Genomic DNA, 13369 nt, shown 5'->3' with positions numbered 1-13369 from the left:
ATGCATATAATCAAATATTAATCAGCCACCAAAAAAGAAGAAAATACTCCATTTGCAACAACATAGACAGACCTGAAGGGTATAATGATATCACTTTCATATGAAATCTAAATCAAAAAATAAAAAACAGATTGGTGCTTGCCAGACGCAGGGAACGCAAGGTAGCAAAAAGTGTGAAGGTGGTCAAAAGGTGGAAACTTCCAGTTACAACATAAAGAAGTCTTGTGGATGTAATGTACAGCATGAAGACTAAAGAGTTGATCCTAAAAGTTCTAATCACAGAAAAATATGTGGTGATGGATGTTCACTAATCTCACATTGATCGTTTCACAATATATATAAATATCCAATCATTATGTTGCACACCTAAAACAAATGCAATGTCATTTATCAATTACATCTTGATTAAAAAATTGTAATCCCAGAAGTCTCTGATATTTGGACACACAAATATTTTAGTTACCTTGGCTAGTTCGGTTTTTGCCCTTAACTACTTCACCCTTCCCTAACATCATCTTTCAACATAAGGTTCATAAGAGGCATAAGTGGGAAGAATGACTTACTCAAGGTCACAGACCAATCCAGTCTATAAATGGAGTATGAACAAACAGTCCCTGAGTAATCCAGAGCTTAGAAGTAGAAATTTGATGCTACATAAGATGTGTCTCCTTGGCTGACCCCAAAAAGATCTTTTTACATTAAATGAAACCAGGTTGTGTTCTCTATGTGACCTTATCTACTGTTGTGAAAGTTCTGGTTAGGTAATAATCTTTCTTTTTTTTATTGGTGACATCTTTCTGTTGTGTTTCTACTCCTTGAAGTAAAGAGACTTGGTGTGTATCCTGTGCTGATAGGATATTCTCTAGATCTTATATATTTTCATTACATACACTTTGTTAGATGCAGTAATCCATTTGTTCACTCAAAAACTAGTAAAGCCAAACAGGCTTTCAAGGTGGTGCTAGTGGTAAAGAACCCAACTGCCAATGCAGGAGACTGGGAATACTGTAAATATGAGGCCGTTATTGTAACAAAGGCAACCAGAACTAAACTCATAAACCGTGTGACTTTAGAATGTGAGAACAAAGAACAAAAGAATTATGAAAGAGAGAGCCGTTTTCGATAGGATGGTCAAGAGCCATCTGAGAGAATGAAGTCACAAAGGACCATCTGAGAGTAACAGAAGGAGCACCTCAGACAGAGATCTGGGCAAGGAGCATCCCAGGGCAGACGTTCAGAGATGGGAAGAAGCTGGATATGCTTCTGTACCGAAAGGAAGTCCAGGGAAGCCCCGTGTGGCAAGAGTAAGTGAGAGAAAAAAACCAGGGAGACTTTGAGTATGTAAACACATAAAAGATTTGTGTTTTCCATGATAAATAGAAATCATGGAAATACACTGTCCAAACAAATAGGTCTGCAAAATTATACATTTTACATTCCCAGAATCAATGTTTTCCAAGCTAGACCCAGAAAAGATATGCCTATCACGTACAAACTGGCTGTTTTGCAGGATGAACCACAACAATGCCAAGAGGCTGGTGAAGAGTCATCACCACTGACTGGTTCCCCCCATGCCACTTATTGGCTTTCATAACCTCATGAGTAGCACGATCGCTCCAGTACACAGTATCTTCAAAAAGACTTATGGAGTAAGGATGGCGCAGAATCTGTGAAGCAGAAGAGAACAATGAGACCTAGAAATAAAAACTAAGATGAACAAAGTAGGAAGGGATACCTACCCAAGAAGATGGTTTCCTTTAGCATTTAACTTAACAAAGACATAGCAAAATCCTTTCTCAAGAGACAGAAAAAAACATACTTCTTGACCTACATCCCACTGACAAATTAAAAATACTTTCATGGACCTGTGTCATTTAGCCTTCATCTTTACTCTGAAGGCTTCAAAAGCTCTTTAGTAAAATATACTTTTTCTTCATTTTCCCATTTAACTTGTGAAAATAAATTTCACCAGGATTTCCTGAATAAAAATACAAAATATGCAACAAACTATGATTTCATTGAGGAATTTACATATAATTAAATCATTATTTATGAGGAAACAACAGATTGGCATCAGCTAAATGACAGATCAACTAAATCACGCAAGCTATTAATCCTTCCTGGACCATGAACAGGAATAATGATTTTCTGTGAAAAAAGATGGACCGGCCCTCCTTCCTGTTGATATTTTCTGGATGTCTACGACACAGAAGTGAATTTCTTACTTTTCTTTTACTCCATATGCTTCCTACTAAACCATGATCTTACTTTAATTTCCTTTCTTTGCTACCAACTTACCAAATCACTGGCTATCACCTGCCTCCGATTGCTTCCATCGTAGTGACAGAAGTCTAGGTAATCAAGATAGCCATCCATGAAATAGAGTAGCCTGTTGGGGTAGTCAAGAGCTAATCCATTGGGCCAGTAGATCTTCTCCTGCACAATGATGGTGCGCTGACTGCCATCCATGCTAGCTCGCTCAATGCGAGGGTGACTGCCCCAGTCAGACCAGAACATCACACGGTCACTGTGGAAAGAAACGACTTACCAGTTGGACAGGACACATTTCTACATGGAAAATAACTGTCATTTTAAATAATAGAATATCATGTTTATGCTCTGCTTAAAATAACACATCTCCAGTTCAGAATATATGCAAGAGCTTACTATGTCAAAAAGCAAAACTGCAATCATAATGCAATCACAAGCCATCTGGGTGTTTTTATAACGTTCATAAAACAAGCAGTACAGTGTGACACACTGAAATGTCTCAATGCTGATTTGTGCTTCTGTACAATCCATATACAGTTGATCTAGAAAAGTCCATCTGTCCTTGTTTATCTACCCTGTCATTTTTAAGAAAGTCTTTATTCATCATCAGATTCATCATAAATTTCACTACTGTGTAATACTTTATAATATCTAGCACATCTGCACTGCATTGAACATAATTTGCCTAACTCATCTTCCTGCAGAAGACAATCTAATGCACGATACTGGATGCTTGGGGCTGGTGCACTGGGACGACCCAGAGGGATGGTATGGGGAGGGAGGAGGGAGGAGGGTTCAGGATGGGGAACACATGTATACCTGTGGCAGATTCATTTTGATATATGGCAAAACCAATACAATATTGTAAAGTTAAATAAAATAAAATTAAAAAAAAAAAAAAGAAGACAATCTAAGGAAATTCAAGGAAAGAAGCCCTCAAAGATTTCTAAGCATGAGAGAATTTCTTCTTTCCTTTAGGGCCAGGAGGAAAAAAATCTCCTTACATGACCTAAAAGGAAGTTGTAATAAACAATATGAAACTAAAGCAAGAAAATCTGGCTTTTTGCAGTATAAATATGAAGTGTTTTACTGCATGCATTTGTTAGAGACTTCATCATATACTTGAAAGCTAAAAAGTAACATGATCTTTAAGTGAACAATTAATTGCTCTTGTGTACTTTATGAAGAGGACTATTCGGATAAAGGAAGACAGCAACAACTAGCTGTATGGCTAACATTTATATAGAGATGTCTAAACAAGGGATCATTTAAAATATTGTGATATGAGTATTAGCCACATCACGTTACTGTTATTTCTTCTCATACAATGTTAAGGCAACATGATATTTAAGGAAAAAAAAATGTCTTACGTAGCTCTGGGATCTACTGCTAGTCCCCCTAGATTTGTTATGTTTTCACTAATCAGCACAGTCTTATGGCTCCCATCCAGTTTCGCGACGTCAATTGTTCGCAGGGAAATGTCTGTCCAGTAAAGATTGCGTCCTATCCAATCTACTGCAATACTTCCAGTCATGCTGACACCACTGTCAAGTATCTAAAGATGAAAGTGAATAATAAGTGAACTCTCAAGAAATAATCCAAACATAGAAATAAAATGAAAATTGAGACTAAGGTATCATCTAACTTGTCCTATGCTCTCATGTAAGGACTAGAAAATGTGGTCTTCCCATGTATAAACAGTAGGGTTTTCTAGGGAAAATCTACAAGATTGTATAGAATTGAATACTCTATTGTTGGATTAGTGTGGAGTTTTGATTTCAGAATTTTTTCAGTTAAATAAAAACTGTATCCATTTGCTAAGTTGGCCACCCTATGAAACTTTACAGTGTTCTCATGGCAAAAGTAATGCTTTTATTGATTGAGAGCCAACAATTACAAAATAAAGTTCTAAGGGGCAGGGGAAACATAACCACCAAGGATGAAGAAATTGAAACTCTGGGATACTGATCAAGAAACATAACTGAATTAAAGCTAAGAAAAGCAACTTCAACTACAAGGTCCTATTGTATAGCACAGGGAACTATATTCACTATCCTATATAATAAACCAGATAGAAAAGAAATAATAAATTTTAAAAATATTTTAAAAGACAAAAGAAAGAAAAGCAACCTCCCCTGTGTCTCGTTTTTTATCCACTAGGAAAAAAAAAAATGCAGAAGGGACTTCCAAGATGCAATGAGGTCTCTGTATCGTATAACCTGGTATTCAGATTCAAGTCTCTCCCTTCAGATCCCATTAGATAGGAGTTAGGAACATCCAGGGCTTTTAAGTATGGATGGCCCAGAGGGAGACATGAGAACCACTTAAGATAGGGTAGGACCTTCTCTCACTGGTGATTAACAGCAAACAGACCTGAGACTGGGGAACTAGTCAGATCAAAGGCCAGTAGATATGTACTTATGTACTTACTAGTTTTTTATCTGTTCCATTTTGAAACGCACTCCAGATTTTACCCTGAGTTCCATCAGACCAAAAGATACGACCACTGACTGAATCAAAATCAACAGCCACAATGTGAGAACCATGTTGGATAACTGGGTAGACAAAGTACCCATTCTGGGTCATATTGCCAGCAACAAGCTGGCTCTGACTCGCCACCAGTAACAGAGTTTCAGATTCTGTCCAGGAAGAAAATACAAAGTGTCAATGATTATGGGAGAAACAACAATATTTGATGTAATACCTTTGATAACAGAAAGAAGATGCCATTCCAAACTAGAGTAATGGGGAAAAACAAACAAAAACTCCTATAAGAATGATGTTACCTTAATAGCTGATTTTCACAAGTACCGAAAGTAAGCTTTCAAAATGTCTTTCATCCTTGAATTACACTTCAGTGTTTATCTATCAACCTGGAGTGAACTATTCTTGCATTCTTCCTGTTTCTATAGTTACTTTTGTACTTGCTTATTTTGTACTCCGCATTCAGCTGTGGCAGAGATTTCTAATCATTCCCATGTCCTCTCTCTTCTTCCTTTTTAGTATTAAATTATGCCAACTTTTAGCACAGCACAGGGCCTAAGAGCTAGAGGCGTTTCTCCATTTCCATTTCAATTTGGAGAGACTATATAACTAAGTTTCCATCAATAAAATGCAAACACAAATGATGTGTCAAATTCCAGGGATCATCCTTAAAAGGAAGCTGCTCACCCCTTTCATACTTCCTGGGAGCTGGCAAACTCTGGAGCAAGATCACTGGATCCCTGGACGGAAGGCACACCAGCTTTTACCCCCGAACCCTCTACCCTCCAGACTCCTACCTGAAAAGAAGAAACTGCCTCTTTGGTTTTAGTATTATTTATTTATTATTATTATTTAAAGCAGCCACATCGATACCCTAACACATAGTACAAACACTTTCATGTCAGAGAAACTTAATTAATACTATGTGTGTGCTGTGTTCAGTCGTGTCCAACTCTTTGCCACCCCATGGACTGTAACCCGCCAGGCTCCTCTGCCCATGGAATTTGCCAGACAAGAATACTGGAGTGGGTTGCCATTTCCAATTCCAGGGGATCTTCCTGAGTCAGGTATTGAACCTACGTTTCTTACATCTACCTGCACTGGCAGGCAGATTCTTTACCACTGCACCCTCTGGGAAGCCCAGAATTAATACTGGTTGAATTTAATTCATCAGGCATTATACGAAGATGGTGTGTGGAGTATGCCTGTTAAACTAGCTGGAGTTAGCTCACTTTCATTACCTGTAGCTTTACAAGTCCTCCGATCAGCATCTAGCGTGTATTCTGAATCACACCAGCACCGGAAAGAACCTCTCATGTTGTAACAGTACTGGCTACAAAAGCCTGGAGTACGACATTCATCTATGTCTTCGCAGGTCTTAGAGTCATTGCCAAGCAGATATCCCAATGGACACTGGCATTGGGCCCCATAAGGCCCTTGAATACACTGGTGAGTACAACCACCATTGGAATCTGAGCAGCTATTCTGGTCTAGAATAAAGAAAAAGAAATCACGAAGGGGAAAAGTCAGCAATCTTTGCTTCTTTGGTTCACTCTGTTACATTACATGTCATACAGTCTCACGTCACCCTCAACACAATACCCAAGTCTGAGCTATGAGCAGAATCCACATGGATGAGGTCCATAGGCTGTCCAGTGCTCTGACTTGCCTAAGGATTTACCACCTTTCACATCCACTGGACTTGGACCACTTTCTTCACTACAACCTTCTAATATAACTCCATTTAGTGCAATGAAAGAAACGTGGAGGAAATACAAACTAAACATAAAGAAACATAACTGTCATTGGTAAAGCTTGCAAAGAGACCTAAATTACTTTCCATTTGTTTTCTTTCATTCTTATACCTACACAGATATGGAAGATAAGACTTTGACACTGAAGAACAGAGCTAAAAGGTTTACAAAGGGGAAGGAGAACTGAAAGACTAGAGGGCATAGAGAAACTAACATACGATCATCCTTACTTTCAGGGCTAAAATGACTATGCCCGAGGCACCCAAGATAGTTATCTGCCTGTAGATGCAAATATCCTCTATTTCCATGTGTATTCTTATTTATAAGAGTCATGGTATGAAACATGTACCAGAAGGGGAAGTAAGTCTAAATGATTAGGACATTTTCAGCACAAATGCAATGCAAATAAAATCATAAGAACCTAAAATACTTTGCAGTCATACCTGGCTAGGGTTCATCTGAGAGTGAGCATCGATTAAAGAGCAAAGAAAGAAAGGACAGTAATTAGGATGATATGCCAATCACAGGATTTTAATCACAGCAAACACAAATTCCCTGGACTTTATTCATTTTGTGGCAAGTTCTGATTGAAATTAGGAAATATGAAAGTTAGAAAAACTTATGAGCGCATTATCCAACAGAACCAAATTTAATTTGATGATCTAATGAAGTAAAAACACAGAACCGGGTGCAAAGGATTAAATGATAAATACTACCCAGTGATGATTTATTTGAATTCCATGAGGGCTATCCCTACACAGGTTGAAATTCAGAGAACTGAGATTCCTTCCTCAACAACTACATGGTGATTGTGACAATGACGACACGCAGCTGGCCCCTGCTCAGGATGAGTTCATGGCCAGTAAACTGTGGTCAGGAGACTTACTGCAAAGTGGGGACTCATCTGTCCCACCAGGGCAGTCAGAGACACCATCACACACTGCACTCAGATTCACACAGATGCTATGGCCGGGGCATTGCCACTGCCAACTGGGACACTGAAAAGGCTGAGTAGGGCAGTCCTTCTCATCGCTCATGTCTCCGCAATCATTGTCCCCATCACAGAGCCAATTTCTATAGATGCAGTTTCCATTCTGACAGACGAAATGAGAAGGATGGCAGGTTTTGGGGGGACAGCCATTGTGCTCATCAGATCCCTGGAGGCAGTCCTCATGCCCATCACACTCCCAGGTCTTCGGAATGCAGATCCCATCTTCTTGGCACTGGAATTCATCTTGGTGGCACATACCAGGAGGCCTGGTTGCTAAGAGAACAGCATGGGGAAAATGCGTTTGTAAATGTGATCCATAATCCCTTTTATATAACTCCTAGGTTCAGAAGAAATCATTTTGGATCAATGGTGAGTTTCTAATAATGATTATGACAAATATTAATTTTAGATGTAATATTAACATGTAAAATGATTGTCTTCTCTGTCTGATCTGATTAATGGATCTGATAACAAAGAAACGGATGTACAATGGATAGAAGTCCCTGAGTCAAAAGAAAATTATATTTCCTGTGTTTCTAACTTTGGATTAAATAATAAATAATCATCAGAGAATTTAATAGAGGTTAAACAGCTATGGTGACATGGAATTCATGTATTTCATATATTTGGATGTTATCACTTTCCCTCAAATGAATTATACTAAATGAAGCCAAGTACGAAGTCAAGAAATACCTGGAGTAACATGCAAATTGGAGAAGGAAATGGCAACCCACTCCAGTACTCTTGCCTGGAAAATCCCATGGACGGAGGAGCCTGGTAGGCTACAGTCCATGGGGTCGCAAAAAGTCAGACACGACTGAGCGACTTCACTTTCACTTTTCACTTTCATGCATTGGAGAAGGAAATGGCAACCCACTCCAGTGTTCTTGCCTGAGAATCCCAGGGACGGGAGAGCCTGGTGGGCTGCCATCTATGGGGTCGCACAGAGTCGGACACAACTGAAGCAACTTAGCAGCAGCAGCAGCCAGGAGTTGATGATGGACAGGGAGGCCTGGCATGCTGCGGTTCATGGGGTCGCAAAGAATTGGACATGACTGAGTGACTGAACTGATGATGATGAAGCCAAGATGACTGTAAATCTTCCATTCTTTGCAAACTTTCCGCTATTCACCAAGCAGTTCTTATAGATTACTTGCCTATTTCACAGGAGTAAACCCAAACTCTCTCCCAGGGACCTTGTAAGGTAATAGAAAGCCAGAGGCAATGGCACTTTAACCTCAGACCACCAGAGAAGAATTCTATGTTTTCAATGTGAAACAGAAACTTTGGTGATTAAGAATTTCTGGGTGTTGTACACACTTATAATTTATATTTTCTTTTATCCATAGATTTAAACCATCCTTTTCTGATTGTTGTTGTTATAGTAGCTCAGTCATGTCCGACTCTTTGTGACCCCAGGGACTATAGCCCACCAGGCTCCACGGTCCACAGGATTCTCTACGCAATAATAGTGGAGTGGGCTGCCCTTTCTTCTCCAGGGATCTTCTGGACCCAGGGATCAAACCCTCATCTCCTGCATTGGCAGGTGGATTCTGTACCACTGAGCCATCAGGAAAACCCTCTTTTCTGATTAGGGAGGAGAATTGATAGAAACCTACTTTTTATGATCCAAAACACCAACATTCAAACAAATGACTACCTCACCTTGTTTAATATAAAAATGGCAATAACAAATCCTTTCCATTATTAGGTCTACAGCCTGTGAAGTTCATAGGTCCATCAGATTTATAGTCCATGAAGTCCTCCTTGAACCCTCAAAAAATTTCTTTTCTCGGAACCTTCAATGAATTTTATCTGTATCATTTCTACAAAGCCCTTATAACTATCTGCCTTGCTTTGTTTCTTACTTTCTATCAGACTCCCAGAACAAAGACCACAGAAACATGTTAGCAGATACTAAACAAATGATTTGCTTGATGTGACCTCCCTATTGAGACTTAAAAGAAACCATTAAAATATCTTTATATATGGCAAACCTCATTGAAACCCACTAATTTTGAATGCCGCAGGTAACACTGAAAAGCAAAATACCTGACAAATATTTAACCTACTCAAAAGACAATTTGAAAGTGCCCATTTATAACTACTTGATTCACAATTTATCCCTATTTGGTGATATTGATTTGATTTTCCTATACAATCAATACTGTGGTCCTTAGACAATGTTTTGTTAATTAGGCTGCCTTCCCTCTAGCTTATCTAAGAGAAAATCTGTGGGAAGAGCAATCCTGATAAATAAGAAATGACCCCATCACCTGAAACATGCTAGGTATATGGTACTTACGACAATCTGTCTCATCAGAGTGGTCATCACAGTCAAAAACACCATCACAACGATATGTCTTGCTAATACACTGACCATTACTAACACATGTGAATTGAGAAGCAGTGCAGTTAATTACTGAAAATGAGAGAAAAATATTAGAAATTAAGCCAAGGAACAACTGAACATCAAAATTTTTCTAAACATCATGAATAAAAATAAACCATTGTTACAATAGCCAAGATAGGTAAGCAGCTTATTTGGCCATAAACAGAGGAATAGATAAAGAAAATATATATCTATATATAGATATATATAGATATAGATATACACACACAATGGAGCACCACTCAGCCATAAAAAAGAATGAAATTTTGCCATCTGCAACAACGTGGATGGACTTAGTCATACAGAGAAAGACAAATACCATATAATGTTACTTATATGTGGAATCTAAAAACTAAAACAAACTAATGAAAATAACCAAAAAGAAACAGACTCACAGACATAGAGAATAAGCAAGTGGTTAACAGTGAGCAGAAGGAAGGGGGCAGGGGTAAGATAGGGATAAGCTACAGGAATATATTACACAACAAAGGGAATATAGCTGATATTTTACAATTATAAATGATTTTAATCTTTGAATGTTAATTAGTATATTGTACACCTGAAACATATAAATCAGTTATGGACTTATAACCTCAATGGATTAATTAAGCAATTAGTTAATTAATTAAAAAAATAAAACAATGTACTTACCACAACCAATCTCATCAGACCCATCAGCACAGTCCTTGGTCCCATCACAGACAAAAGTTAGGGCAATACATCGGTGATCAGGGCAGTGAAACTGAGTAGGTGAACATGTCTGTGTATAATCTAATGTCATCCAAAAACAAAACCAAGTTAATAGTTTATTTCTTGTCCAATGTGTACCAGAGCCAAACTGTACAATGCTTAGGAAATACATAAATTATCTCAGTTGTATGTGTGCTCAAAATTCCTGCACATCAGGCAGATCGCCTTCTTGGAGAGAGGAACTGAAAACAGTTTCAGAGTCAGAAACTGTGAGGATACTTTGAAAAACAGACCATACGTAGAAGATAAGCATCATGGCCTTGCTTTGGACTACACCTCATGAATACTATAAAGTCCAAGACTCTTCTGCATAGCTAAGCAATGAAACCCAGCCCACAAAACAGGATGGCCTGTGGTCATGGAGCATGGTCCACATGATAACTGGATTTAACTGGATCATGATAACTGAATTTAATCCAAAGCCTAAGCAGAACTATCCTCAAAACCAGGACCCTAGCTGGCTGAAGAGACATAGCCTTAGGGTCAGAAGGGCTGCCTCCACGACTCAAAACAGGAATCATAATATAGTCTCACAGAATGTGAAAGCTAGATGGGATCTTAAAGCTTATCTAGTCCTGAAAAAAAGGGACTAGCCAAATCATGCAACCAAAACAGAACTTAGTCCGGGGAACTCTGCACCTGCTCTGTGCAGGTGGGTAAGATTAATGAAATTGAAATGTTCTTTGCCTTTTTATTCTATTGTCTTTTTGCCTGTATAAATAAAAAGAAAAACCAGTAGCTAAACATCTGGGTGTGTTTATATGATTTAGAAAGGGCAATTGTTTTAAATATCTGAACAGTTAGTTGTGGGATTTTTATTTTCCAGTTTCCATCGGGATATTAGTTAAATATCAAAGACAGTCCTTGTTTTGCTTCCATAGAAAATATTTAGCAAGACTTCCCATGTCTTTGCTTTTACAGCCTATTAATACACTGGTTGACAGATGGAATAGAAGTGGCTAAGATATAATGAAAATTATATGAGCATTCAAGGAAAGTACTCAAAGCCTACTCATGGTTCAAATCTATTTACTAGGCTGAGCAGCCAAGAGAAATCAGTTCAAAACTTACTGCATGACTTTTCATCTGATCCATCCTTACAATCATTATCTGTGTCACAGACCCAGCTCCTTGGGATACAGAAGTTATTGTCACAGGTGAATTGATCAGCACGGCAGGAAGTGGGTGCTCGAGTGGGGCAGTTCTGCTCATCGCTGCCATCCAGACAATCGTCCTCTCCATCACAGCGCCACATTGAGGGAATGCAGTGTCCTTCGCGTTTACACTCAAATGCTAAAGGTGAACAGGTAGCATCTACAATAGAAACGAATTGGTCGTAAAGACATTGGTTTTTATAGCCTTTTAAATGAGATCTTACCTTTCAATGGGAGCATTATACAAAATGTGAAAGCCATCATCATTCGCTGACATTTATTTGGCAACTATTATTTACATATCTTTTTTCTCTCTGAATCCTCACAAGGATACTGCCAGGTACATATAATTATCTGCATTTTTACAGATGAGGAAATTGAGGCTTTGAGAGGCTTAGGCATCTGCCCAAGACCAAAGCTCTAGTTGTCACGACTGTAAGGCCCATCCTTTGCTTCTAAGCTATGCTTCCTCTCATCATATGGCTCATTTGAAATTGATAAAACATTTATGTAAAAATCTGCACTTTTAAAAAAGAACAGTGCAAAATAAAACTAAACAAAATAAACCTTTAGAAATTTCAAAAGTGTACAAATGAGCACTTTTATTTTCAAATGTCATTTCTCTTTCCTTTAATGTCTCCTTGATAGAAATTGCTGAGATTTTTTTAATCTTTCACAATAGTATTTATTATAAATTGGATTACCATCAAAAGATTATAAAGGTTAAAATCACCATTTCAGCCATAATCCATTTTTCACCTACAGGAGGAAAAAGGAATACAGTACATGAGATTTTCAAAATCTATTATTGCAAACACTTATTCCATGATACCATTCTCTCCAGTACTATAGATTAGATCCCATTTATTTGGGGTAGGAGAGGCCAAAATGCAGTGACTCTGCATGTCCATCCAATGTCAGAAAAAAGTTTTATTGAGGATAGTCCAAATAATGCTAGAAATCATCTGTAACATTATCTATGAATAATATTCATTGTCTAGCTTTCTAAAAGCCTTTAGAGTACATATTCCTTTTTTCCTATAGGGATAACCTAAGCCTTTTTTTTAAAGTGCACCTCTCCCTATATATATATCACAGGACGTATCACTAATGTATAAGCTACTTACTAGATGTGGTACATTGAGCCTCATCACTGTTATCAAGACAGTCATCGAATCCATCACAGCGATACTGAAGGGGCACGCATCTGCCGTTGTGACAGGAGAAGGAAAGAGTGCCACACTGCTCCACCGGCGGCTCTCGGGAGGCATTCTCCACACAAGTCAAATGATCAGAAGCCAGACTCATTCCATAGGGGCAACCACACACCCGCTGGGAATTCGGCACTGGAAAGCAGAAGTGGCTGCAGTCGCCGTTTGGATTGGTGGGCCGGCTACAGGCATTAGACCCTGAAAAAGCAATGCCCCCAAACACGGCGGTTAAGCACAGTCCTTTTAGGTTGATCACAGGTTTGGTTTGTGACGAAAAATGAATGGGAAAGAATACTTGTCAGACCCACTATTAGAGACTGACTTCTTCTTGGAAAGGAACACGCCAAATGACACATTCAATT

At 38.6% G+C, this 13369-nt stretch overlaps 1 protein-coding gene across 1 annotated transcript in view; it reads right to left on the bottom strand.

Moving 5' to 3' along the window:
* The window catches only part of LRP2 (LDL receptor related protein 2), a 176753-nt gene that overhangs the window by 77350 nt on the left and 86034 nt on the right, over positions 1 to 13369 (bottom strand). The window contains exons 21-30 of the mRNA XM_059878126.1: positions 12924 to 13205; positions 11714 to 11956; positions 10544 to 10663; positions 9806 to 9922; positions 7396 to 7773; positions 5997 to 6245; positions 4702 to 4910; positions 3642 to 3826; positions 2299 to 2527; positions 1493 to 1667 (exon numbers count right to left, since the gene is read on the bottom strand). Coding sequence (XP_059734109.1) covers positions 1493 to 1667; positions 2299 to 2527; positions 3642 to 3826; positions 4702 to 4910; positions 5997 to 6245; positions 7396 to 7773; positions 9806 to 9922; positions 10544 to 10663; positions 11714 to 11956; positions 12924 to 13205 — 2187 coding nt within the window. The remainder of the gene's footprint in view (positions 1 to 1492; positions 1668 to 2298; positions 2528 to 3641; positions 3827 to 4701; positions 4911 to 5996; positions 6246 to 7395; positions 7774 to 9805; positions 9923 to 10543; positions 10664 to 11713; positions 11957 to 12923; positions 13206 to 13369) is intronic.

Source organism: Bos taurus, chromosome 2, assembly GCF_002263795.3.
Source record: "Bos taurus isolate L1 Dominette 01449 registration number 42190680 breed Hereford chromosome 2, ARS-UCD2.0, whole genome shotgun sequence".
Taxonomy (NCBI): Eukaryota; Metazoa; Chordata; class Mammalia; order Artiodactyla; family Bovidae; genus Bos; species Bos taurus.
This window is presented reverse-complemented; position numbering and strand designations above follow the sequence as displayed.